Source organism: Petromyzon marinus, chromosome 7 (assembly GCF_048934315.1).
Source record: "Petromyzon marinus isolate PM22_M1 ecotype Great Lakes invasive population chromosome 7, UKy_Petmar_22M1.pri1.0, whole genome shotgun sequence".
Taxonomy (NCBI): domain Eukaryota; kingdom Metazoa; phylum Chordata; class Hyperoartia; order Petromyzontiformes; family Petromyzontidae; genus Petromyzon; species Petromyzon marinus.
In genome coordinates, this window is record NC_133673.1 from 14,779,649 (window position 1) to 14,807,043 (window position 27,395).

A 27,395-nucleotide genomic window follows, 5' to 3' on the forward strand; every position below is an offset into this window, starting at 1 on the left:
TGTCAAACTAAATTATGCCAAACACAAAAAAACACAACACATCGCGCACACAAACGCACGCGCACACAATTACAAAGACCACCCCCCACCCCACCCCGCGTATAGCCTTTACAGACTGTTGGGGCAAGTGCTGTTCGCGAGCACCTGCTGAAAGCCGGCACGGCCCACGAGGGGGTTGATACATCCAGAACCATGCCCCCCACCCCACCATTGCTGATGTTTACACACCGCACCAGGTCACAAGAATGCACAGTTCCAGGAACACGAACCTCCATGCTGCCCTGCCATCTCTCAGCCATCCTCGCATCGGAAGCCTTACCACAGCGGCTACCGCATTCCCGGGCAGCCTCCCCAGAGCCGAGCACTGACCAGGAGGCTCAGGCGCCCGCGTCGCTTCAAGGTGATTTGGTTGCCTGCGGAGTGGGGCAAGAAGTGGGCACGGCATTCAGCCCGGTGCCACCCTTCCTTGCCCCTTAACCCTGCCCCTTGGAGGGCAGCATCAGCGCACGTGCCAAACGGAGGAGAGGGGGGGTGGGGGGAGGTGTGCGGCAACTCGACGCGTGATTTGATCGCGGCTTTTATTTCACCGGGGAGCACGGAAATAATACTAAAACGAATAACTACATTTTGCAAACACTCCTGCATTTTATTACCACGATGGTTATTACCGAGTCTGCTGTATTCGTGCCCTTATTAGCGAACGGCGCATTCCAAAATGGGAAAATATTCAGCCCAGGCGGGACCAGGTCAATGGCTCCAATTAAACCGACAACAACAACAACAACAACAAAAAACCCGCCAGCGGCACAAATAAAACATAATATATAGTCTGAAGGGAGGCGCAGTCGCGGTTTCGTCAACAGCAAACCCGGCGGAGTAAGTTTTATTTTATTTATTTCAGGGCCGTTGCACAACGTGATGGCGCGACGTTACGTGGGGAGCATTTTGCTTTCTTCATCTTCTTCTGGTCTCTGCGCCACCACCACCACCAGCACCACCACCCCCTCCCAATGTCCTCCCACTCCTCCTGTTTCAGAGTTATTTTTCAAGTTGACGATCTCATTTTAAAGTTGAAAACCGAAACCGAACGCACGCAAAGTATTGTCGTCGACGCGACCTTTCGCATCAAAGGGGGTGTCCCTCCCCACCCCCTCGCCCCTCTCTCCCCACCGCAAGGGTCCAAAGACACGAGGCGTTGTTGTGCTTTGACAGTCCGTTCTCTTCCAGTGTTTTCCCTTCTTCTCGCGCTGTGACCAATTTGCCCCCCCCCCCATCCTTGTTCGCTGAACGACATTGCACAAACGGCGAGCGAGCGAGCGACCACGGGGCGAGCGATCGGCTGGGCGAGCGAGCGGGTGGGCGAGTATTCTCTCTGTGCCCTGCAGATGCGGGTTTTGCCCAACACGTTGATGCTGTTTGCACCGTACGTTGAATTTCCTTCGCTCCGTACGTGGCCAACCGCGCTAATCGGAGGTTGCGGGGGGAAGGAAAACAAAACTAACACGCGCACAAAAGGCAATTTAAAAGTAATGAGCTTTCAATATAGACTTAAGAGTGCATGAATCTAATTTATTGAAAACTGCCGACAACCAGACGGCTCCGCTGCCAACGCGACAGCACCGACGCTACGACCACTGTCGTTGCACGAGCAAGTGTTGGTGCCCAAGGTGACACTTGCAACCAACGTGGCCGGTAACACCACGACCACCAACCACCGCCTCCGCCGCCTTCAACAACAACAACAAACGCTCCCGTTCGCGCACTAAGTTGCAGTGACGTCGCCACGGCGCTTGTGCCAGGCTAGGTGCAAGCTGAGGCCAAAACCACCAACAACGTTACAGCCAATACAAGCATTACCTAATGCAGCCGTACTGCTGCTGCTACAGTTTTGCCAATGCTGATAGTGCTGCCAAGACCAAACCAACCAGCACCATGATCCAATAAGAACGACACTTCAATAATCCCACCGCCACCGTGCAGCCTTATCACGTGGACTCTTTAAACTGGAGGACCTGGAGAAAAATCCACGTGACCACGGGGCAAACTCCAAATATGCAGAAGGCGTCAGGGTCGGGATCGAACCCACGACCTCCTGCATACCAGGCGCGGTGCTCTCATTACACTAAACTAACAAAATAGTTTTTTTTATTTTACCAAGTAAGGCCCACTGAGCTATATAGCTCTTTTTCAGAAGCCACAAATGATAGCTCAACCAAGTGGCTTATCACGTGGATATTTATAGCAGCCAAATACTAAAAAAACGATTTCAACACTTCATCCCTGTGGCTGACGTCCCGTTGGGCGACGTTTCCTCCTTTTGGCTGCCTGTCCACTTGGCTCTCCGAGCAACTCGATACGGACGTCTCTCTGACATGCACAAATCAATTGTGGTGTCTTCCTATTTATTTATGTATTTTTTGGAACAACAGGGACGGGATTGCGGATTTTTTTTAAGTGGGCAAGCGCTGTTAGCGAGCATCCCTTTAAGGCAGACAGAACTACCCAGGTGGCGCTGGGGTCTTCTGACTCTCCATGGGTGACCTCCACATTCGGGCAGCTGTTAAAACCTGCTTCTTCCCCCATACGCAGCCCTCCGCCCCTCCACCCCCACCCCGCGCCACCAACAGAGAAATCCATAAATCTACGCGAGGTTGGAGGCGGCTTTGTGTTTTTGCCGCGGCGTTTGTTTTGGCAGCGGCCGGGCGGCCTCGCGCCCGGCAGGGGCGGACGCGCGGAGTGAGCACGGAGAAACCACTCGGAGAGGAAAACAACAACAGGTGCAGTGGAGGAGGCGGTGGAGAGGGCCCATAACCTCCACGCTGCGTGCCACCACCACCACGCGGGCGCTCGCCAACATCGCCAGCACCACCACGGCACGGGCACCCACCACACAGACACTCACCAGCCCCACCACCACCACACACAGACACTCATCAACCCCACTAACCACCACGGCACGGTCACCCACCACCACACAGACACTCACCAACCCCACCATCACCACTACCACGACGTCACCCCGCTGTCCACCACCACACGGTCACTCGCCAACACCACGAACCACATGGCCACTCACCACCACTGCTACTACCACCACGACTACCACCACTGACCCTTGCCAACACTAGCACCAACACTATCACCCCACCACGTCACCCTGCTGTCCACAACCACCGCCACCGCCGCTTGGGGAGGACACACTTGAGGTTGTGTGACGGTATTGATGTTCATTATAAAGTGTGAGAGAGAGTAAGGGACAGGATCCTCCACCCCCCGTGTCCGTCTCTCACAAAGAAAAGCCCTGTTCCGATTAACAACACCGGAATCATGATCCCACTGCCCAAAACGTCACCTCTTGTTGTTAATATTATTAATCAGGACCATTGCCCAGAACGTTGGTAAATTGATTCTTAAAATGTGCTTGCAATATTATTTTTACGCTGAGCGTCTGATGCTGCTGCTGTTGCCCTATACATCGCTTTGAGATCCTTGATGAAAAGCGATATATACATGGAATTATTATTATTATACGGTAAATTCACACGTTTCCTACGAAGTCCGTAGAGTTCTTGAGGAAAGCGCTGAGTTGTGTTTATTTGTGCTCGTGCAGCACTGCCAACGAAACAAGCGGCAGCAGCGGCGGCATCATCACCAAGCAATTTGTCTAAACGTCAATAGTGAAGTCGTTTAGCCTATCCAGGAAAGCCTCCACTGAGTCTCAAGCCTCTTTTTCTTTAAATTATTGTGGTGGGCCCTGCATTGGGACGTTTGCCCGGTTCCTCACGGGAAACTACTTTTGTTGAGCTATCGTTTGTGGCCAGGTTGCTTCTGAAAAAAATAAATAATACCTCAGTGGGCTTTTATTGGTAAGATAAAAAATAGATTCGTTTTATTTATCGATATTTTTTTAAGTGATGTCTTTACCGTTCCTATACTTGCACTCCTCTTGTGTTTTTTGTGTTGTTTGTTGTTGTAATGTTCTGACCCTACTGGACATCTGTGAAAAATCCGATTCCTCCGGTGTAAATAAATATTCTGATTCTGAATAAATATATTCTGAAGGCAGTAGCTTTGAGTGTCCGTCTCTTTTCCTCCCACGCGAAGCCAAACACTCAAAACCCGAATTGTCCAAGTATCCCAAGGGAGCAGGAACCTCGTCGAGAAATAATTTTTCATCGTCAACATCATCATCACATGTGTCTGTTTGCATATAAATGTAAAGATGAAATACAAAATAAAAAAAAACATCAAAAAAATGTCAACCCTTTGTCAATCCACTACTGGAAGAAGGCCTCCCATGTGCTGCCTCAGTCATGGGGGTTGTTTGACCATACTTCACCACACTGGTCTGTGCTGGTGGCTGAACTGGTGGTACCCAGGGTTGGTTCAGATGTGCACTACCTATCAGGAACAAACTCTTTGACATTCGGATAAGGCCAAACGGCATTGTGGCTGGAGTGATGTGATATTTTGTGGCTGATTGGATGCCAATCTGAATTTAATTAATGTGCATAATAATAGTAGTAAAAAATACATATTTAAATGTTTCTCTGTACGATACAATCTCAATTCACAAACTGTCTAAACGCGACTGCCTCTCAATTCAACGATGTAGCGTGCACGGCGCATCTATGCAATTCAATACTGGCACCGAGGTATGTTCATGAATAAAATAACTTAACGTAAAACCTTCAAACCATAAAAAAAATCAATACGAGGTACAAGCTTCTTGGTGTCCCTGTATATGTATTTCTGCTGATGTGTACCTCGTATTTGTTCACTCTGTCTATGCTGGTATGTTCAATCCAGAGGATGAACACGAAATGTAACTCTCTTCTGAAATTCGTGGTCCGCCAGGCAAGTGTCTTACTGTGTTGTTGGTCTGACTGGTTTTGCATCACATATTTTTTTCTTAGGTTTGTTGAATTCTCGTCTATCATCTTCTTGTTGTATTTACCTCCGTGCACTTTAACGCTCTCTATGTGTTGCGTTGGTGTCGCCCTGTATGCTCACTCGCTATTTGTTTTTTACACCTGATGAAGATCGCTTGTGTTGCGGTCGAAACGTCGTGCTTGATTTATTTCAATATAATTTTATGGTATATCTTTTATTGTCGAGAACAGATGGCACAAAATCCGCCTAATTATGTAACAGCAAATAAGGGCACTGTTGTTTCTTGGCATGTGTACACCTGTGGGTGTGTGCGTACGTGCGTTCGTGTGTGTGCGTGTTCGTAACTCCTAGTGTACGTGTGTGTGTGCCAGATGTGGGATGCTATGGGGTAATGGTTTGCACACCACGCTACGAACCCGGTGACCAGAATTCTATTCCCGGCCATGATAAAAAAAAATCAATGCCATGCGATACCTGATACAATTTCGAGCCTATCCTGGATCAACTCAGCCGTCAGCTGGTACAGTTCCTGGCCAAGGTGAGTGTGTAAACGTGAGCACTCGGGAAACAAAGGCGGCAGGGCGTGGTCCTTGGCCACATCACCAACCCCCTCGAGCGCCGTGCCGGCCTCAAACAGATACTGGCTTTGGCTCTGAGACCCGAAAAGGAGCCGTGGTACTTGACTGTGGAAACAACACGACACTAGTCACTCAGTGTCCTCACGTGTCACGCAAAGTGCTTCACTGTCGTGCGATTCTCCACTTCTGTCGAGGCCGCTGGGTCCACGGGCTTCCTGCAACAGCAGCAGTGGACCTCCACTGCCGGCGATCATCATTGTCGACATCGTCTTCTTATCCCATCTGCTGCAGTTGTTTCCCTGTGATTGCTCGCCATGCTAGTGCCTCCTCCCGCGACCACCACCACCACGTCCTCTCTCCATCTCTCTCTCTCTCTCGGCCATCCTCTTGTTGCCTTCCACGAGCGGTACCGTTGCCTCCACTGGATTCCTCTTTCGCGCAAAATCGGGCTGCGGGAACTCTCTGCGTCCCAATTGTACCGTGAATAACCCGGCCAATAATAGGAATCCATTGTAATCTATACGACTACATTAACCCCTCCCCCACCTTTGGTTTTCACACCTGATTGGCTCACAGCGACGACATCACCTTTACCCACCCTCTATCTAAGACCGGAACAGAAGGAAGACTTCTCCACAATTCTGGCTCTCGCCTGATGATGCCGGTTGTACTTGCCGGCGAAACGTCACGGTTCTCGAATTGTCAACGTTGTTGTGGGTTTACTCTCCAACACGCAACCGGTGTGTGCCGAACTCGTAACTAATTTGGCACGTTTTGTTTGCGTGACGCAACCCTTACGAATTGGTGGGTTTTAACGACACTCACATTTACGAGCTCTAGCCCAAAAACAAAACCTCGATTGTGGGAACTCTCTGCCCCTCGTGTTGCGCCTTTACCGGCGCTGTCACCTGTCCGGCCTCGGTGCGAGGCACGGGCGGGGGAGCGGATGGCCGCGTTTCATTAAAGCCGCGTCGTTCGCAGCCGTGCGGAGATTTTGCCCGGCATGGCCGCTCGTAACTTTTTTCCGATCGTATTTTTGTTGCGACCGTACTTTGTCCAGGGAAGAAGCGGGACGATCGGGCAAAGACAATGCGGGCGGGAGGGGGTGGGGGGGGAGGGGTGGCTCCCCGTGCCGTGTGCGCATCGACACACGACACGAAGCGGCCGTCGTTAATTGCCGAGAAGAAACATTTGCCGGGCCGCGCCGATTCCCGCGAAGTTCGCGTGCGTCCCACCGTTCCCGCCGTTCCCGCCGTTCCCGCCGCGGTCCTTTCCCTCTCGAGCGATCGCCTGCGCTGCCTCGCCTAATAAAGGCACTTTTTTTAACTGCCCTGACGCGCTTCTCTTTTTATTCTGTGCTTTACTTTATAAAGAGAATCCCCAAACGGAAACATTCTTGCCGGATAAGGACGCACGGGGGAGATGCTCGCTCAGGCAGGCCAAGAAAAAACAAGGATCATAAAAATCTCATAATTACAGTTTCTGCCATAGGCCGTCCTCCTGGCTCCCTCAGCCCTAAAACTCCTAAAAACCCCTAGACCCTAAAACTCCTAAAACCCCTAGCCCTCACCCCTAAAACTCCTAAAACCCCTAGCCCTCACCCCTAAAACTCCTAAAAACCCCTAGCCCCTAAAACTCCTAAAAACCCCTAGCCCTCACCCCTAAAACTCCTAAAAACCCCTAGCCCCTAAAACTCCTAAAAACCCCTAGCCCTCACCCCTAAAACTCCTAAAAACCCCTAGCCCTCACCCCTAAAACTCCCAATCCTCACCCCTAAAACTCCTAAAAACCCCTAAAACTCCCAACCCTCACCCCTAAAACTCCCAATTCTCACCCCTAAAAGGCCTAAAAACCCCTAGCCCTCACCCCTAAAACTCCCAATCCTCACCCCTAAAACTCCTAAAAACCCCTAAAACTCCCAACCCTCACCCCTAAAACTCCCAATCCTCACCCCTAAAACTCCCAATCCTCACCCCTAAAACTCCTAAAAACCCCTAAAACTCCCAACCCTCACCCCTAAAACTCCCAATTCTCACCCCTAAAAGGCCTAAAAACCCCTAGCCCTCACCCCTAAAACTCCCAATCCTCACCCCTAAAACTCCTAAAAACCCCTAAAACTCCCAACCCTCACCCCTAAAACTCCCAATCCTCACCCCTAAAACTCCCAACCCTCACCCCTAAAACTCCCAATCCTCACCCCTAAAACGCCTAAAAACCCCTAAAACTCCCAACCCTCACCCCTAAAACTCCCAATCCTCACCCCTAAAACTCCCAACCCTCACCCCTAAAACTCCCAATCCTCACCCCTAAAACTCCCAACCCTCACCCCTAAAACTCCCAATCCTCACCCCTAAAACTCCCAATCCTCACCCCTAAAACGCCTAAAAACCCCTAAAATTCCCAACCCTCACCCCTAAAACTCCCAATCCTCACCCCTAAAACTCCCAACCCTCACCCCTAAAACTCCCAACCCTCACCCCTAAAACTCCCAACCCTCACCCCTAAAACTCCCAATCCTCACCCCTAAAACGCCTAAAAACCCCTAGCCCTCACCACTAACCGACCAGCCCTCGCCCGCCCCTGCCAGAAGCTGCTGACCCACACAACATGCCGGATGCGAATTAACAAATAACTATTAAACAATTTTTTTTTCCCAGGTATGGTCCACTGAGCAATGTGACTCTTTTTCAGAAGTGGCTTATCATCGCGTGGAAATGTACAGCAGCCAAACACTCTAAACGTGTGACGCCGATTCTAAATGTGGAGGGAAAAACCGGAGGACAGGAGATAAATCCACGCGAGAGAGAGAGAGAACATGTAACAAATATACAGCAGCAGGCGTCAGGGCCGGGATCGAACCCACGACCTCCTGTATACCAGGCGAGGTAGTTAACATCTCCTAGCCCCCGGGGCACCACGCAGCACAGGCTGAGCGGGAGAAAGGCCACGGTGGGGTTGCGATGTGCCCCCCCCCCATCGCCAACCCCTCCCCGATCTCTCCGAGTTTGATGAATTTTCGCGACTCGGGGTTCACGATTCAACACGAGAAATTGTCACTCATTTATTTGTAACACCTCCAGTGAGTGGCAGCGCCTTTGTGGTGGCTGTCGAGATGATGTCAACTCACTATGGACAACGAATATGAACTGGGGGAGCCCCTACCGCCGCAACTTACGTGCAAACTGACGGCGCATACCGTATCGTGAAAGTCCTTGAGCAACTGGCTTGAGACACGGGCGTCGACTGTCGTACCGGCTCCGCTCTCGTCCGATCGCTCGCGCCCCCACCCCCCACTCGCGTCCCGCTCAGCTTGAGAAAAAGACTCCGTCTTCTCTGCTTCAAAACAAAACTGTCAGATGCATTGACTTTCCTGGGGCTATTTAAATGGGACGTGACATACGAAAATAAACATTTTCAAACTTGCAGGAAGCGGGATTTTTTTTTCTCTCTCTCTCTCTCTCCTTCTCTCAGATCCTTCTCTTCAATGACGCTGGGGTCCCACCGACTGCGACGACTGCGACTGCGCGAGCTTGCAGCGAAGACGTTCCTCGTCGTGGTGGGGCGGCGGCGCGGCGCGAACCCGGCGACCCAAGTTCGATTCCCCGTCCACGTCTCAAATGAGTGGCGGGCACGCCCGATCTCGTCGAAGCTCGCAAAGATGAGCAGGGGCTGAGCCCAGATAACGGTGCTTCGATGGGCGAGCACCACCGCGGGGCCTACGGTGTCAGCACACGTTCGATGTGGCAACAAATTCCGCCGTTTGGGGGTGCACTCCGCCCCAGTGCCCGCGCCGCTCGCGCTCACCACCCCGCGCCGGCACTCGCGGGGAGAGACGGCCTTCGTCCTGGCAGCGGACCGAACACCGCAGAGCCGAACGTTGGCTCGCGCGTGTGCGATTGAAGCCACGAACGGAGGGGGCCGCGGGGGGTCAGCGCGGCGGCCCAGGCGTCCCGCCTTCGTCGCCCGAGCACCGACAAGCCCGCATGCAGCCCGCCCAGCCTCGCGCCAAATTACGCCCCGAAAAATAAAATCAAGCGATGACCCGCGATTAGAAATGCTCGCTATGCCGTTTCCCCGCCGCCGCCCTCCATCCCACCCCCCACCACCATCACGAGCGCCGCAATTTTCGCTGCGACTTCAAAGCCGAGCGGAATTAATCCCCCGCCAGAGCCGGCACTCTGCGATGATTGTAGGGAAGCCTACGAGTGAGCACGATTCGAATCTAGCAGCGAACATCTCGGGGCGCCGCGTTTTCATCGGCAGCTGTCGCTGAGTTTTCTCGTTTTGTTGTTGTTCAGGAATCAGGCAATCAAGAGATTCCTAACGGGCCAATCAGTTGAAATGGATGAACGGCTGATTTAGGGGGGGGGGGGTCACAATTTACCCCCCCCCACCCCCCCCCCCCCACTGTACATTTCAGCGCCTTGTCTCGTTACAGGGATTGCACTGTTTTACTGGACTCTGTGTGTATGGATTGCTTTGGCCTACAACGCCCGGTAGATTCAGCGGAATTTGTTTAAAAGGCCAATCTCAGCTGGCGGTGACATGGCCTCGGCATAGATGTGGCTGAGCGGTAGATCGTTCGCCCCTTGCTGAAGAGGCTGGTGGTCCGAATTCAAACGGCCGCCCTGATTAACACTGCCGGCGCGTTGCATCAACCGTGCCATCACTGCGCGCTGTCCGCCTCAAAGTGGACGTTCAAGATCCCCTGTGTCCACCGCAAGAGTCGGCCGCGCAGCGCCGGTTATAGATGACTGTGCCACGATGAATCGATCGGCGCGTGTGGCACGCGGTGCGGTAAAGCGTGGGTACACCCCAGCTCTTCCGAGACCGCTGGCCGGGTGTCGCTTGCGGCGACCGTCCTGTCCACCAGACAGGAACGCGAGCAAGCGATTGCAGGGCTGCAACCTTTGCCTGTCAGAGCTGAGGCAAAGCGGCGGCGCTAATTCATCGCAGTCGACCGCTGCGAGCCCGAGCAGTTTGGTTAATCTCTTAATTCGGAGACCCAGTTAAAAAAAATAAATAAACTCTTCTCCGGCGATCCGGCGGTCCCCGGCACTCGCTGCGGGGTAACCGGCAGCGCCTTGCTCGGAGCTGCAGCAGCATGCACCAGCACAGTCCGCACACGGTAATCCGGTGCCATCATCATCATCATCGCCCCCCCCCCCACCCCCCTCACACCCCCCGCCCCCTAACCCCTCCTCCCCCCTCCCGGCTCGCTGGAGCCATCCGGACGCTGCGCTCATCTCGGTGCAATTTGTATGCGACTTGTCGGCCAAAGCGTGGAGTTGGTTAAACTCACGGAAAATTCCAATTTCAGGCCTCTCCGTTACTTGAATTGGCGTGGGGAAATGCCCTTTTTCAGAAAGTGACGCCTTGGCAGGAACGAGCGCCATTGTCTCAGTGAGGCGTCGGCGGTGGCGGGGAGGAGGGAGAAAAACAGCAAAATGAGAGCATTGGAGTGCGGCTCTTTTTGTCCATGTTTTGATGGCGAGGGGAGGAGGAGGTTGAAGCTCCACATTAAATTCCCTCCACCACCCCTTGCCACCATTCCCACCCTCCCCGCACAGCGGTGCCCACTGAGTGGCGCAGCCGCTGTGGGTGGCGCTGACGTCGGCTCTCGCTGCGCTCCCAGAAGCACGCCCGGAGCGGCGAGGGCCAACCTCGCGGTGGGTTTTCGAGTCGGCGATTTTTCGCCCCCCCACCACCGCCCCCCCCCCCCCTTCACAAAACGGTCACGGCGACCACAAGCGGCGATCGCGCCGACGACGGGAAGTCTCCACGTGCGGTTGAACAATGCGCATTATGATAGTGTCAGGGGCATATTTGTTTGCATGTTTTCGTCACAAGCGCCGTGTGGTTAACGCAAGCTTCACTCCTCGCAAAAGTTCTCCTTTTCGTGGTCGAACATCTCAACGCCTCCTGATTGCCAGACAAAAAGGTATAAAACCCACTCTTATTTTTCACAAATTTGATACTGGCAGTAAGAAGGTCCCATAGCGAAAACTCCTTTTATTCTGTGACGACGGTGGTGATCCCCCCCCCCCCACCAGCCCCCCCCCCCCCCGGCCTGCGACGGAACCCAGCGGGAGCCACCGACGATAGCGCTCGGGCAGCACGACGGACCCCATTGCAACGCCGTCATTGGCACGACTAGAGTGGGGAGGTACGTTGCTCGGAACGTTTACAAAACGGATGTGAGGTGGGGGGGGGGGGGGGCACGGGACGCGAGCCGTGCAGCAGAAGGCGTCCCGTCGGAGCAACATCTCGCTCGGGGGAGTTGACCTCGCCGCCGGCAGTCGCTCGAATTTACATCGACGGCGACCCTCAAAGGCAAAGATGGATCGCGGTGGATGCGGTTCTGCAGGAGCCGCCGATGTGTGTTTTTAAAAATGTTTTCCTGCGTGGCAATTCCCATACGGCCGTGCGCTTCGTACGCGTGTCGTCTTTTTTTCTGCGCCTCCTTTCGAAAGCTCCCCGAGTCGAGGTGCCGCGGAGTGATGGGGGGGAGGGGGAGGGGGCGTTGTGGGAGGGGGGGGGGGCGGTGTGTTTTTCCTCTTATTGAAAGAAAAATTGTGCGAAGAAAGAAGAAAAAAAACACGCACGCAAACACGACACGCGAGGAACCCTTGGCGGAAGGCGTGTCGTCCTGCAGGAAGGGCTGCCCTGTCTCTGTGGGCTATAATTAAGCGAGTCAAGTCAGCACGAAGTGTGGATGGAGCGTGATGCCTTGCACAGGTGTGCATACCTCCCTGTGTGCGTCAGTGATCCGTGGTTACTCAAACCCCCCCCCCCGCCCCCCCAAAAAAATAAAACAGACATGGGAACGGTGCAAGAAAGCACATGTGTGGACGCACACGGGCACAAACATACGCGCATTAACGTACACGCACAGGCACGTGCGCGCACGTAACCACCCAAGCGCAAACACATAAACACACACGGACACACACACACATACACAGACGCTGCATATACAGATGTCCGGACGTGTAGCCTCAAAAGACTGTAGGGGCAAGTGTTGTTAGCGAGCACGGCACACGAGGAGGTGGGTGGCCAACACCACGCCTGGCCGCTTTTGCCTCCCCAGTGACGATGTTTACACATCGCACCAGATACTCATTTGAGGCTGAGTCGACCTAGGGGAGGCCCAGGACCGGTTGAGATAATCGTCACTGGTGTTGGCCGTGAGCGGGAATCGAACCCGGATCGCCAGGTTCGTAGCGCAGCGCGCTAACCGTTACACTACACACACACAAACATATAACAAGTCAACAACAACCGCCATTCGCGGTGACGTCACCACGACGCTTGTGCCAGGCCATGTGCACGTTGAGGCCACGTGAAGTGTCAAACGCCCGTTGGCAGGAGGTCACGGGGCAAACCCAGGTGCCACGGGTCGACTGACTGAGATGACTGGCTGATGCACCACCTGTGCCCCCTACTGTGCCACCTTGCTGTGCTTTAGCCACCCGGTGCTCCGCTCGTTGTTGTGGGCATCGCTCCTCCACCCTGTGTTGTTGTTGGAGGGTGACTGCCTCCAACTGCCCGGTAGCGTCCTTCACGAGCCTCCTCCACAAAGGCCGATTTTGACACCGCCGGTACGAGTCATTGGCAAGTCCACTCAGCTCCACATCCTCCTGTACCACATCACTCCATATCTTCTCTAGCCCGTGCCACGCCCGTTTTGCCCCCTCGATCCGGCCGAACAAAGCTGTTTAGGCATGCAGTGGCTGGGCATGCGAGCTACATGACCCAGCCAATGCAGCCTTGCCTGCCGGAGGTGCTCACCGATGGGACTTTGTCCAGATCTTTCAAGGATATGTGAGCTCCTCACACAATTCAGTCTGGTTAAACTCAGGATGGATCGTAGGCAGGCCAGCCTAAATGTTTCTAACCGGCGAAGATGTTCCATTAGGGGGGTCCACGTTTCGCAAGTGTAGAGAAGGGAGGGAATGACTGTGGCCAAGAAGACCTGAAGCTTCGTGTGGAGTGACAGACCAGGAAGCTTCCACACAGTGTTATTCAACTGATGAAAAGATAATGCCGCTCGACTGATTCTGAGTGAGACCTCTGCTGTCAAACCGGAGCCGGTCATGAGCACACTGCCCAGGTATGGGAAACTCTCCAATCTCTCCACAACTGCTCACCAATTGGGAGTTGTGGGGGTGGAATGTCCGATGGTACAAAATACCCAGGCAGGTGCATAGTTTTGGTGGGGCTGATGGTAAGGCCCCACCTCTTAGTGGCAAGCTCCAGGTTCAGCAGCAGTGCCTCCAACTCCTCCTCTGAGTGAGCAGCAATTACCTGATCATCGGTACAGCCTGGTTCTCTGTGGTATCCAGGAGGTCCGGTGGACCACCTGTGGCTCCTGCTACCATGAGGGGTGGACAATCCTCTACTCGGGGCAGGAGACTGCCAAACAACAGGGAGTGGCTCTTCTTCTGGCAGTGAGGTGTGGGAAGCTGTAAGCCCCAGCCTACTTTGGGCTCGCCTTCCCATCAACCAAAGGCGAGGAGTGGTGGTCGTGGTTACTTATGCCCCCACTGAAGACGAACATCCGTGGAGGGATGCAGGCAAGGCTGATGAGTCAGATGCCGTCAATGACCTGTCACAGGTGCTGGCTAAAGTGGCTCCTCGGGATAGAGTCATCTTGTTGGGTGACTTCAATGCCCGAGTTGGCCATGATGCTAGCACGTGGTCTTGAGTGATTGGAAGACATGGGCCAGATCAGATCAATAACACAAAGATACACATGTGCACACACACGCATCAGTAAGCAGGCACACACGTACGCACACAGAATCACGTGTGCATTTACACTCTCGCGCACATGCACACAATTACGCACGTACATGCTCGTGCACGCACACACACACGCACGCACCGATGAACACTCACGCAGGCATGCAAGGGCATGGACATATGCCCACATTCATCCACGCACTCACGTCGGCCAAAATAAAAAAGACTCCCCATTTGTTGTTGGCAAGCGTTGTCAGCGAGCACCTATTCAGGCCGATGTGGTGTGAATTAACTCGACCCTGCCCCGACCAATCCCCTCTCGGCTCTCACCCACCGCGAACCTACAAAGGCGCCAACGCTCAAAATGCATGCACATGAACATAAAGAGCACCCATATAGCCTTAACAGACTCTTCGGGCAAGTGCTGTTAGCGAGCGTCTATGAAGGCCGGCACGGCACGCGACAGGGTGGGTGGCCAGCACCCCGCCCGGCCGCATTTGTCTCCCTAGTAGGCGGCATTTACACATAGCAGCAGGTACACATTTGAGGCTGAGTCGACCTAGGGGGGGTGGGGGGGGCGGGGCGGGGCGGGGCGGGCGTTGGGCCGGCACCGATTCAGACAATCGCCACTGGTGTTGGTCGTGAGCGGGAATCGAACTCGGGGTCGCCGGGTTCGTAGCACCGCACGCTAACCGCTACGCCACCGCTCAACCCCCAACCGAATCCACACGCACGCACAACCACCACAACCACCACCACCACCACCACGCGCGCGCGCGCGTCACTCACTGCATCCGTCCTCGTCGCTGTGGTCGCCGCAGTCGTTGTCGCCGTCGCACTGCCACTGCTCGGGGATGCACGCGCACTCCCCCTGCGCGGTGAGCGCGCACGCAAACTGCGTCCCGCTGCACGCGCACTCGCTCCCCGCAGCGCCGCGGGCCGCGCCGCCGGGCAGCTCCGCCGGCGCCGCCGCCGCCGCCGCCGCCGCACGGGAACCTGCGCCCGCGTGGTGGGGGGGAGGGGGACGAGAAAACGCGACGTCAGCTTCCGTCGCTCGGCGCAGAGAACGACCGCGCGCGTGGCAGCCGGCGGGAGAGACGCGGGCAGCGGTTCTGCGATATCGTCTTCAGCGGGGGGGGGGGGGGGGGGGGGGGGGGGCGGTGGGGGGGGGGGGTTGCGGGGCGGACGCGCTCGCTCCGGTGACAGCTCGGGACGCACGAACGGACGCTCCCGTGACTTCGCGAGCGCGGTTTGGAATCAAAGCGGGATATGAACGCAAATGGTCGGAATGTGACAGATGGCCACAGCTTGAGGTGGGGGGGGGTGCCTTCATCTCAGAATCGGTGAGAAGTTCAGATGTTTAATCTCCCACGTAAAGCCCACTGAGCTACGCGTACTCCCTTTCAAGGGCGACTCGGCCAGCAGGCAACACCTAGCAGTGGATAGATCAGGGCCGATGATGATTGCATGTTGCAATACGTGCCTGTGGCACAACACCGGTGGTGAGGATGACCATATGGGACTTAACCTAGTGGGCAGAGCAGCAGGAGTCCCGGTCTTAAGGTTATAAGGTCAAATCATGCCCATAGTTGACTCGGCCCATTAATCATTAATCATTCCTCTGAGGATTGCGAACTGAGCACCACCTGGCGACAGCGGTGGCATTTGTGAGATAGGGGCCCTGTCACAGCAATGTGGAATGCCTTCCACTGGATCAGATCTCCTGAGCGTGATGAGTACAGCTCAGTATTTTTTTTTGCTGGAAGCATTTTCTCATGAGTCGGGGAGGATGATGATCACGATGATGATGGGACAAACACCGCTGCACCGCCGCAGTGATTAGATTCATCGCTGTTCTCGTCGCGTTTTTTTGACTTCCTAATTGTCTCGTTCAGAATTTTACGTCCCCCGACAGCTGTCTTCCCATCCATTAACCTCCATTTAGCATCAGCAAAAAAAGAGATCAACGCCTTCGTCAATAACTCCGTGGGGGCTTATATTATTACGTAAAAATATTATGGGTGACGTTTCGGGCAATAGCCCTTCTTCATGGCACGTAGCAAGAGAGAGAGAGAGGCAGTGTTGATGATGATCGTTGGAGACTCCGTGGGGCCCTGATGAAAATACATTTTTGAAAAATCTTTCCCTTTTTTTATTTGAAATAACCGTCTGAAGTTTCAAACCCAAATTATGGTCAAAGAATCCCCATGACAGACGCCGGTGCGGGGAGGCCTTCATCCAGCGGTTAGGATCGATAAAACAGCTGTGTGCTACAATCGTTCATTTATTTCATTCAGACATTCCACACACACACACAGAAAAAAATACGACTTGAAAATAAAAAAATACTGAACCTTTCAAACAGATTCTCTCTCCGGGGCTTATGCGGCACTGTGCACTCGCTACGAACAACGACAACAACTTTGCCACCCGAGGAAAACATTTCTTTGGAACGGTTACGTGTCAAGAGCGGGGTTGTCGGCTCGGCAAAATGTTCAAGATTTAAAGAGATTTCTCGAATTTAATTTTAATATTTTTTTACACTACTTCTATTCGGCTTACGCCACCACCACAGCCACCGCCAACCTCTGTGAGACGTACAATGAAGGCTCGGCTCAATAATCACATCTTACAGATGATTTAATTTTGCGTCAATGGAAGAAGCAAAACAACCCCCCCCCCCATCCCTCACCAAACCTCGCCATTGTATTTCCAACAAAGCTCACTTTGTCCGGTAATGGGATTATATATTTTCTCGGGGGGGTCAATAAATCTCGTTCAATCGCGGCTTGAGTTTTTGTAACGTACAACCAGCGGCTACGACTCTCACAGCAAAACACGTGGGTTGACGACAGAGAGGGGGGGGGGGGGCGGCCGGGCGGTGATTCGGCGGTGGCGGTGGGGAGGGAGAGAGGCGCAGTTGGAAGTGTCCAAGCGCAAGCACCACAAGGGTTTTTCTCACGATCGCAAACACAAAATAAAACAAAACGAAACGTTCGGCGATTCAGCGCTTTGTTTTAGGCGGCCGAAAAAGGACACGTCAGGCAGGGCTGAGGGCCCACAAAGCACCACGGGCAGGGGGCCGGGGCCCCCTGAGGCTCGTCCTCAAAGCCCGTCCAGCGCTCCCGCGGGGATCGTTTCTAAAGCGGCGCGGGGCCCCTCCGCGGAGACGCCTCCCCCGGCGGCGGTGACGGTAATGGCCACGGCGGCGGCGGTGGCCGCGGCCACGGTGGCCTCGGCGACTTGGGGAGGCCTCGACCGAAAATCGCTGAGAGAGGCGGCGGGGGGGGGGGGGGGGTGGATGGGGTAGGTCCTGAAAGGGCCCACCTCTGGCTTGATTGGTGGCCACATTTGAGGTTTTCCATAAAACCGATCCATTGTTTGTTGGGTAGTGGCGGGGGGGAGCAGGAGGGGGGAAGAAAGAATCCTCTGCGAACTGTAATTCAAGGGGGTGAGAAAAGGCCCTCTGTGTGTGTGTGGCGCAGCCCGGGAGGGAGCCCCACTGCGCCGTATTTACGTGGCGCGCTCGGGAAGGAGGAAAGCGTCCTTTCAGGGCTGCTCACATGGCCTCCTCCGGGGCCTCTTTGAGAAGCCCCCGGGGCGAATGGATGCCCACAGCTCAGCAGACGTCCCGTCACAACTTGTTTTTACCGCCACAAGGACAGCGCGGGCCGACGGGCCCCTTTAGGATCAACAAAGGCCAAGGAAAGCAAAAGCATAGAGGAGAAATATCCATGAAATGATGATGATGATGATAATGATGTATTCTTCTTTTGTATGGCTGCTGATGTAGACGCAGAGCAACAACTACAATGTCACATTCAGGTGGCCAAGTCAGAAAACTGCGTCAGGAGCAGCGGATGTGCATCGCCGTGATGTCCCCTTCATATTCGCGCATCGGGGCATTGCGATCCGCAAATACGAAGGAGACGTCGCAGCAATACACCCCACTGATAAGGCCTTGCCGAGTCTCAAGACTCCTTTTTTGGATATTTGGCCAAATTTGAATTCCTCTTCTCCACTCGCGTGCTACAAAGGGTTATTACCATTGGTGTGGGTCGGGTGGCATTAATGACGGTAATAATATTCCACGTTTTTATCCAGGAATGCCGCGCCGAGTCTGAAAACTATTTCACAGGAGGGTCCCACGTTGGCCAATTCGGCGAATGCTTGGCTTCATTGGGGAGGAAACCGAGGGCACAATCCCCACATGGGGAAGTATGGTCAAACAACGGGCACAATCACAAAGGCATGGGAGAGGAATTTATCCAGCAGCGTACACTCGATAGCTGTGCTATTGAATCACCTCCCCCCAAACCGCTCCATGCCATCACCACCCCACCTCCACCCAGAACATAACAAAGGCAATGATCCCCCGTATAGCCTCAACAGACTGTAGGGGCAAGTGCTGTTAGCGAGCACCTATGAAAGCTGGAACGGTACACGAGGGGGTGGATGGCCAGCACTACGCCTGACCGCTTTTGTCTCCCCAGTGGCGGCGTTTACACACCGCACCGGGTACTAATTTGAAGCCGAGTCTACCTAGGGGTGGCCCAGGACCAGTTCAGATAATTGTCACTGGTGTTGGGCGTGAGCGGGAATCGAGATCGCCATGTTCATAGCGCAGCACGGTCACCGCTACACTACCGCTCCCCACTCACACACGCAGGGATAGACGTTCACTGGGAAAGTGCAAAAAAAGTCGTCCCATTTGCCCACAGGGGACACATCGGACCTGCCGACACCCGCGACCCGCGGCAATCACAGCCCTGGCGGAGAGAGCACAGCGGGCAGAGGAAATGCGAAACGGAAAAAAAGAGGGCAGGAATTGAAATCGCAAGGATCTGGTTTGAACAGGACCAAAGAAAATTTGGTAATTTTTTTTAAATCATGCTGTACAAGTCTACCGTGCATCTACCGTGCAAATGTAGTCAACTATGACGTCCGTATTATGAATGCGGATATTTTTTCTCTCTCTTAGCTTTGGTCGTCGCAAAACTCCAAAAACACAACCCCGCGATCTCCCCCCCTCTCTCTCCGCCAAGTCCACAGGTCAATCGACAACGAGCAGCATCCCGCAAGGCGTTGACATCTCAGAATCAGAATCAATTGACTTAGACTGGAAGATATCCGATCAGCTATGTAGCTCTTTTTCACAGACGCCCAGTCGCTTGCCCGCGCCTTGGCTTGAGGATGTCGAGGCGTTGCTTCTTCTGGCTTTTCCCGAGGCGGTGGGGCACCGTGCCCCGGCGAACCCGACAAACTCGAGTTCAATTCCCCGACGCGGCTAATGTCAGCGGCGGAGAGCGGGATAACCGCAGCAGTCCTTTGACCCACCTCGCCCCCTTCGCAGCTGACCAGCGTGGCGAAGTATGGTCAAACAAGCCTCGCGACCGACACGGCCTAGCGAGGAACTTTAAACCCGCTGCGGGGCTGGGTTGTAAAAATAAATAAAAGTTTCACGTTCATTAGCTGAGTAAGAAAATGTACGGAGCGGCGCCAAAGCATGAGCAGTCGGCAGTCGTAACTGGACGTGGAATGAGAATGAGAATCTTCGCTTAGACTGGAGGAGGGAACCGGTGAGCCGTGAAGCTCTTTTTCACAGACGTCCAAGGATGAAACGTTGACGGTTGGGAGGTGGTTCTCGAGTGAGCTCGATCGAGAGAAAGAACAGGAAGAGTCTGCGGTGGGGGGTGGAGACCTTCCGGAAGAAGAGTAAGAGGGCAACACAGACAAGAAATGGACTGATAACATCGTGGAGTGGAGTGGTCTCAAGACGGACGAGTAGAGGACAAGGAGAGATTGATTGACTGAAGCCTCTCTCTTATCCGTGGGGTGCAGGTGAGTGCACAGTCCTCATCCCCTTGTCCTCTCCATGCCCTTTATTCCAATCTCCTTCCCTCTCCTCCTTCGCCTTTCCCCAGCGTCTCTCACAAAGCCACCGGCGCAATCTCGGAATGCTCAATCGCCCCGAGAGGCCGCACGCCCCGATTTGACCTCCGTGACAACGGCGTGGAAGTCATCCCGCATTGGATTAACGGAGGCATGCAATTCCTAGTTCATATTTCATTCATATTCACGAATGTGTTGCGTTTGTTTCTTTTAAAAAAAAAATATTTGTATTTGACATCGCGCGATCAAATAGTTTCACTGTAGAGCCGCGAGTGGCCTCTCCTTCCCACCATAACGTTTAACAAAAATACTTGCGAAGTGAACATAAGACTCCGACCTCTTTCGTACTTTATCACCAAGTCCCCATGTGTCTGCATCTCCCTCTTAAGTTATCCACTCACTCACTCATTCATTCGATTCTTCCTTCGTGATTCGCTAATTCATTCCATCACCGTACCCTAAAACGTCCGGCATCGGCGCTATTCGCACGATTTAGTTATTTTGTTCGCCCTCCCCCAACCCACCACCACCACCACACGTCCAAGGTCGCTCTCACTTTATCTCGCCCGGCCCGCCTTCTTCCGCCGCAGGTGAGCCAAGTACAAGCCTCACGGGGGGCCTCGGAGAGTTTCCTCTCCGCTCTGCCTCTAACTGCTCCCAGCGGCCGTGCGCCACAGGATCTGGAATTACATCGGCCAAGAGCCCGCTGGGAGACCATTACTCCAACGCCGGCTGCCTCGCGGAAACTCGAATGCCCAGCGCGCCTCGCCTCCCGCAGACTCGCCGTGCCCCCGAAAACTTTAAACGTCTTCTAAAGGTCTACGTCGTCTCTCCCTCTCTCATTCTCTCTCTCGTTTTCTCTATTTGCTTGTCTGCCTCTCTCTCTGCATCTGTCTCCCTCTCTCTCTCCCCGTGTCTCTCCCCATTCCTCCCTGGCTTTCCTCATCTCTCCCCGTGTCTCTCTCTGTTATCTCGCCCCGTATCTCTCTCTTTCTCCTTCTCTCCCTCTCGCTCTCTCTCCCTGCCTATCTCTCCCAGTCTCGTCGAGTCTCTCTCACCTTCCTCTATCTCTGCCTGTCTCTAGCCACCTCTCCATCCACGTCTCTCTCTCCCAGTGTCTCCCCCCCCTCTCTCTCTGTCTTTCCCCATTCCTCCCCTATGTCTCCCCCGCTCTGTCAGTCTGTCTCTTCCTGCCTCTATCTCCCAGCCTCTCGCTGTTGCCCTCACGTCCCTCTCTCTGTCACTCTCCACACCTCTCCTCATCTCTCGCCCCCCCCCCCCCCCCATTTTCTCCGTTTCTGTCTCTCCCAATCTTTCCCCGTCTCCCGATCTCTCACCATGTCTCCTTCTGTCTGTCTCTTGGACAGAGCCCAGGCAGTCAGTGCAGTCGGGTATTCCGATGTTGTTGAAAAAAATCTATGAGAAATCAGGTCGTCCAGATTTGCCGGAGCAGTATTCAGTCAAGATTTCTAAATCATCCTGTTACACATGAACTCAACACATCCGTCAATAACTCCGTGTGCCCTTGAAAGGAAAAATATATAATAGGCGACGTTTCGGGCAATGGTCCTTCTTCATAGTGCATAGAACATTTGTGCCGGGGCAGAAGCAGCAGCAGCAAAATAACTTGTTTAATAATGCGGATGGTTTTGTCACTTTGAAAGTGATTGGTTATACGGTAGTTTTCAAAACATACGGGTGATGTGTGCGAGTCGTCAATGCATTTGTTTGACACGTACACACACCTGCCAACCCCTTATCTGTGCCTACCTTACTTATGTACAGACCAATTCAGACCGTATTGGTCACCCCGTGTCCCTTATACATCCAAGTTCTAGGCGATAGAATATACTTGGTCGTAGCAGGCGCATAGTGGGTGGAAGAACGACGTTGTTTGTACTCAATGTCCCTGTACAAGAATACGGCTAAGCCGTATAGGTTGACAGGTGCGAGCTCATAGAGGCCCCGCCGCCGTGCAGGCGGGAACGTAAAAGGTCAGAGTTCATAAGAGTTTTTTGGGGACAGATCACGTAAAGGTCAGAGTTCGTCCCACACCGCGGGTATTTGACGGGCGTCTCTATCCCCCAAAATCAAGATAAAAAGGTCGGGTCGCATTCTCTCTCTCTCCGAATCGCGGTAACGAATCGCTCGGCGTGCTCACGCCCGCGTGAAAAATGACTGCTTCGCGACAAACAAAAAGAACTAACTAGCGGCAAAGCAACGCGCGTCTTCAAACGCGGGTCCGGGGCCACGAGGGGCCGTCCCCGTGGCGGACACGGGAGACACGAGGAGCGGTGGACACGCACCTCTATTCATCATCATCATGTTGTTGTTGTCGCTGGGGCCAGGCGGGGTGGGGCGCGGCGGGGGGGCTTGCTAAGGATTTCTCGCCACCACCACCATGACCACCACCATCACGACCACCATTACCACCACCACCACCATTACCACCACCACGGCCGCCAACTGCTCCCCCCCCCCCCCCGGTAACTGATCCACACTCAAAACACCCTGAGGGGTGCGATGGCGTCCGCTGTTTAACAACAACAACAAACACGACGCTTTAACCCAACACTCTCTACGCCGCTCTCTCTCCCCTCCCCCAACCCCCATCCTGCTCTTCTCCCTCTCTCTCTCTCTACCCTACTCCAACTTACACTCTCCATCTCTCCTTTTCCCTCCCGTGCCTGTCCGCCCCCTCTCTCTATCTGCCCCACTTATCTCCCCTGCCTCTTTCTCTTCTCTCTCACTGCCCTACTCCAACTTACGATCAGAGGAAACAAGTTGATGTTCGGTGTAGTCGGCACTTTGCTTCGTTCATCATTTAGTTTTTTTTAATGCTTTGCATCATGTAACCCCCCCCCCCCTTTTAAATGAAAGATTTCACAATAGATTTCACGCTCTGCTCTCTTTACCCCTTCCCTCTCTCTCTACCCCCCCCCCCCCCACCCTCCTCTCTCTCTCTACCCCCTCTCTCTACCCCCTCTCTCCCTACTCCATGTATATGTTCCCCCTATGTTTTCTATGTAATATTTGTAATATTATTATAATTTTTATATATATATTTTTTTACAAGTGCTGCATCTGCACCCAGCCCTTCTCGCAGTCCTACGGCCTCCGACGGGTAGCTCAGATCTCTGCATGCAGAGCTCTCTACCGTCTCCTCCAGTGCCTACTGCCCCTTGAAGGCCGGCACGGCGTGGGTCCATCTCTCCCCTTTTCTTTCCCGTCCCTGTCTCTCTACCCCCTCCCCCCACCTCTAAATCTACCCCACGTATCTCCCCTGCCTCTCTCTCCTCTCTCTCAGCCAACTCCCGTTCTCCATATGTCTCTTTGTTTATCTGTCCCTCTCCTCTCTTTATATTGCTCTCTTTAATCTCTCTCAACCGTATTCCTTCTCTCTGTATCTCACGTTGTCCCTCTAATCTCTCTCCCTCCAGTTCTCTCGCTCTCTCGACTCCAATCCTTTCCCTCACTCATCTCTCTACTTCTCTTTTCCCTCCGTCCCCACCCCTTCCTCCTCCACCCCCCACCCCTTCCTCATCCTCATCCTCCACCAAAGCATCAGAGGCTTAAGGAGAGGAGGAGGAGGGGGGAGTTACTAGCTCAAGAAAGTGCTCCGTCAAGCGGAAGCGCGGCCCGGAATATCCAAGTGAGCGCGTCGATTGGGGGACTGCAGCGGCGCTCCGTAGCGACATTGACGCGTCACGGTCCCGACGCGGGATACGCGCCCCCCCCCCCACCCCCACCAGGCTTTGACCCCCCCCGGGTTACCTACCCCCCCCCACCCCCCGGGCAACGTGCCCCCCTCCCCCCCCCCGAAAACTCCATCACGAAATATAATGATGGTGGTGGTGATTCTAGATTTGAAGCTTTCGTGACTGCAAGGATCCATACTCTTTGGTTATATTCGGTAAAATCACGTAGGTAAAAAAGAAAACAACAAAAATCACGACGTTTCGGCCACAACACAAGTAGCCTTCTTCAGGTGAAGGAACAGAACTGTCGGGACGACAGAGCTTCAATTCGGTAAAGTCACCTACGTGACCTACGTGACTTTACCGAATAAAACCAAAGAGTAGGGTGGTGGTGATTATTCTGCTGTTCCAGATAATGATGACGATGATAATGATGGCGGTGTTAGCAGTAATGATGGTGGTAATATTTACGACGATGATGGTGGTGATCGTGGCTGTGCTGATGCTGCTGCTCGTGATGACGATTGCAATAGCGAAGATGTTGTTGCCTCTGCTCGTGATGATGGCGCTGCTAGGTGCTACTGATGACGATGGCGACGATGGGACCGAGTCAACCCCGTTCAGGATTTGAACTCATCCTCCCTTGACCTGGAGGGGCTCGCAGCCCTAACCCACCGAGCCACAACCTCCGAATCAGAGAATATGTATTGACGCCGGAGGAATTCTCAACGCTCCCACGTGCCTCTCCCACGTTTCCTCGTCACAAACACCAAAACACCCCTCCCCCAATACGTCAGGGTCTTCTCCACCCTCTCACGCGCTCGCACACCACTCGCACGCTCGTATGGCACAAAGACAAAGATCCCCCGTATAGCCTATAACAGACTGTTGGGGCAAGTGCCGTTAGCGAGTAGCGCCTTTGAAGGCCGGCACGCCACACGAGGGGGGGTGGGTGGCCAGCACCACGCCCGGCCGCCTTTGTCTCCCCAGTGACGGTGATTTACACATCGCGCCAGGTATTCATTTGAGGCTGAGTCGACCTAGGGGGGTGGGGGGGGGGGGGCGTTGGTCCGGTACCGATTCAGACAATCGTCACTGGTGTTGGTCGTGAGCGGGAATCGAACTCTGGACGCGGGGGGGTTCGTAGCGCAGCACAGCGCTCGCCACGACTCCATCGCTGCTCCCCGTCGCCCCCCCCCCCCACCGCTCGCACTCCACTCACAGCCGCCCACCCCTCGTTGCGTGTGGTCCCCCGCTCCTCGATCTCCCGCTTATGTTCTGTATATTTTCATAGCTTAAATACAAAATAATTGAATAACACGTTAAACATCCCGCTGCACCCAAGGCGAGGAAGTCGCCAGGGCGTCCTCCCTAGCGGGAGAGGGGGGGGGCATTTTGACGAGGTCCCCCCCCCGCCCCCCCCCCCTCCAAGACGACAGAGCTGTCCCCTCTTCGTCAATTTCCTCGCGGTTGAAGGAGCCGCCCATGAAACTGCTCCGTTGCGCCACTCCGGGCGGAAGGGGCCTGCCTCTACCAGGGGGCAGCTCCGGAGAAATTCTCCTCCGCTCGTACACACTGGCGAGACGTCTCGGCAGAGGCAAGGGTGCCCACACTTTGCCCCACCGCGCGCGACCCTATGATGTGTAACACTCTCCGTTTTATTATCGCGCGAAGGCAATTTGTGAAGGAGTTCAATGCCAACAAAATTCGATCGGACGCGTTCTGCTTGTGCACCAACTAAATTAAAGAGGTGCCGTGGTGGCGAGATGTTAACTCCCTTGCCTGGTACACAGGAGGTCGTGGGTTCAATCCCAACCCTGACGAAGCCTGCTGTATATTTGAAGTTTGCGCGTCTCTCTCCCCGTGGTCGCGTGGATTTGTCTCCGGGTCCTCCGGTTTTTTTCCCCCTCCACATTTAGAATCAACGTCACGCACTTAGAGCATTTGGCTGCAGTACATTTCCACGTGATGATGAGCTATCAGCTGTGGCCAGGTGGCTTCTGAAAAAAGAGCTATACATCTCAGTGAGCCTTACCTGGTAAAATAAATAAAAATAGCAATAAGTAGTAATAGTATTGAATGATTCTGAAGACCTTAGTGTGACCTCCTGGCCAGAGGCCTAAGGGGGGAGGGTGAACTCGTTTATACCGCTGGTTTGGACAGCGGTGGTGCGCGCGAGGATTTTGAAGAAGCTTGCACCATTTTGCTTCAACTGCCGTGCCCGGAGAAAAAGCAAAAATTGAACTGGCCACCTCCGGATTTCACGCTGACCTTCACGCTGACCTTCACGCTGACCTTCACGCGAGTGCGTCGGCGGTAACGACAACGACGCCCAGCGTGGAGGTTTGTTCTTCTCATTGTCCCACCGCTCACCGAAAATAACCGCGGCCACAATCACGAACCCCCCCTCCCCCCCCCCCTCTTTGACGAAACCACCGCGGTGGTCTAAAAACAAAACACAAACCCCCCACGGCTGTTGTGCAATGCGCAACCCAGCACGGTGATGATGATGATGTCACGTGACCATGCAAAGGGGGGAAAAAAAGCCTTGGAGTCCCGGGATTGGGGTCTCAACAGCAGCGCCTTTTTGTTGTCGAGACAATAAAAATCACCGTACAGCAGGGGTGTACGGGCCGGGCGTTGCCCACCCCTGCCGTACACGCACTGCATGCACCATCCCACCGAGTCGCCACGCATGGACGTGGAGCTGGAGGTCGCGCGCAAAGCGATGGACATTAGCCCGCGTTCACTACAAGGAGGTATCGTGCGTACGCCTGTGTGTGTGTGTGTACGTGTGTTGAACTTCTTTTGCACCGTGCTTAGCCGATCGGAGGGAACCTACCTTGCGGTTCGGTTCCCTCCGATCGGTACCCCTCCACGCCGCATGCGCTCACTTTTGGCACCGATGAGTTTGCGACCATTTACAGAAGAGAGACAAGGACGTCGTGCAGGATGAGACGAAACTGTGAGTCCGTCTGGCAGACGTCTGGCAGAGGAAACAATGAACTAAGTTTACGGGAAGGGGAAGGCGGGGGGAGTCGTCAAAAGAAATGAGTAATCTCTTCACCAGCTGTGCATCTTCCACTCTCACCTCCTTACTCCCCCACCCCCACCAAAGACAACGATCCCCCGTATAGCCTTAAGACTTTTGGGGCAAGTGCTGTTAGCGAGTAGCACCGATGAAGTCCGGCACGGCACACGAGGGAGTGGGTGGCCAGCACCACGCCTGGCCACCTTTGTCTACCCAGTGGCGATGTTTACACACCACACCAGGTATTTATTTCAGGCTGAGTCGACCTAGGGGATGCCCAGGACCGTTTCAGATAATCGTCACCGGCGTTGGCCGTGAGCGACATTCGAACCCGGGTCGCCGGGTGTCGGAGCGCAGCGTAGCGCTAACCGCTGCGCCACCGCTCCGCACCCCCACCACATACACACACCCACCTCGCAGCAACCACAGCAGCCTGAGGACTTGTTTATTATTTTATGACAGTTTGAAGTCAAACATTTAATTTTGTTTCACACGCGCGGGACCTCAAGTGTTAACACGGCGATGGAAAAGGTGGATGTAGGGGGGTGTGGTTCTTGT

At 54.2% G+C, this 27,395-nt stretch overlaps 1 protein-coding gene across 2 annotated transcripts in view; it reads right to left on the reverse strand.

Annotated features, from left to right (window-relative positions):
• LRP4 (LDL receptor related protein 4) overlaps nt 1-27,395 on the reverse strand; it is a 152,001-nt gene that overhangs the window by 64,064 nt on the left and 60,542 nt on the right. For both annotated transcript variants that reach the window (XM_076065420.1, XM_076065421.1), the window contains exon 2: nt 15,006-15,212. In XM_076065420.1, the coding sequence (XP_075921535.1) occupies nt 15,006-15,212 (207 nt within the window). The remainder of the gene's footprint in view (nt 1-15,005; nt 15,213-27,395) is intronic.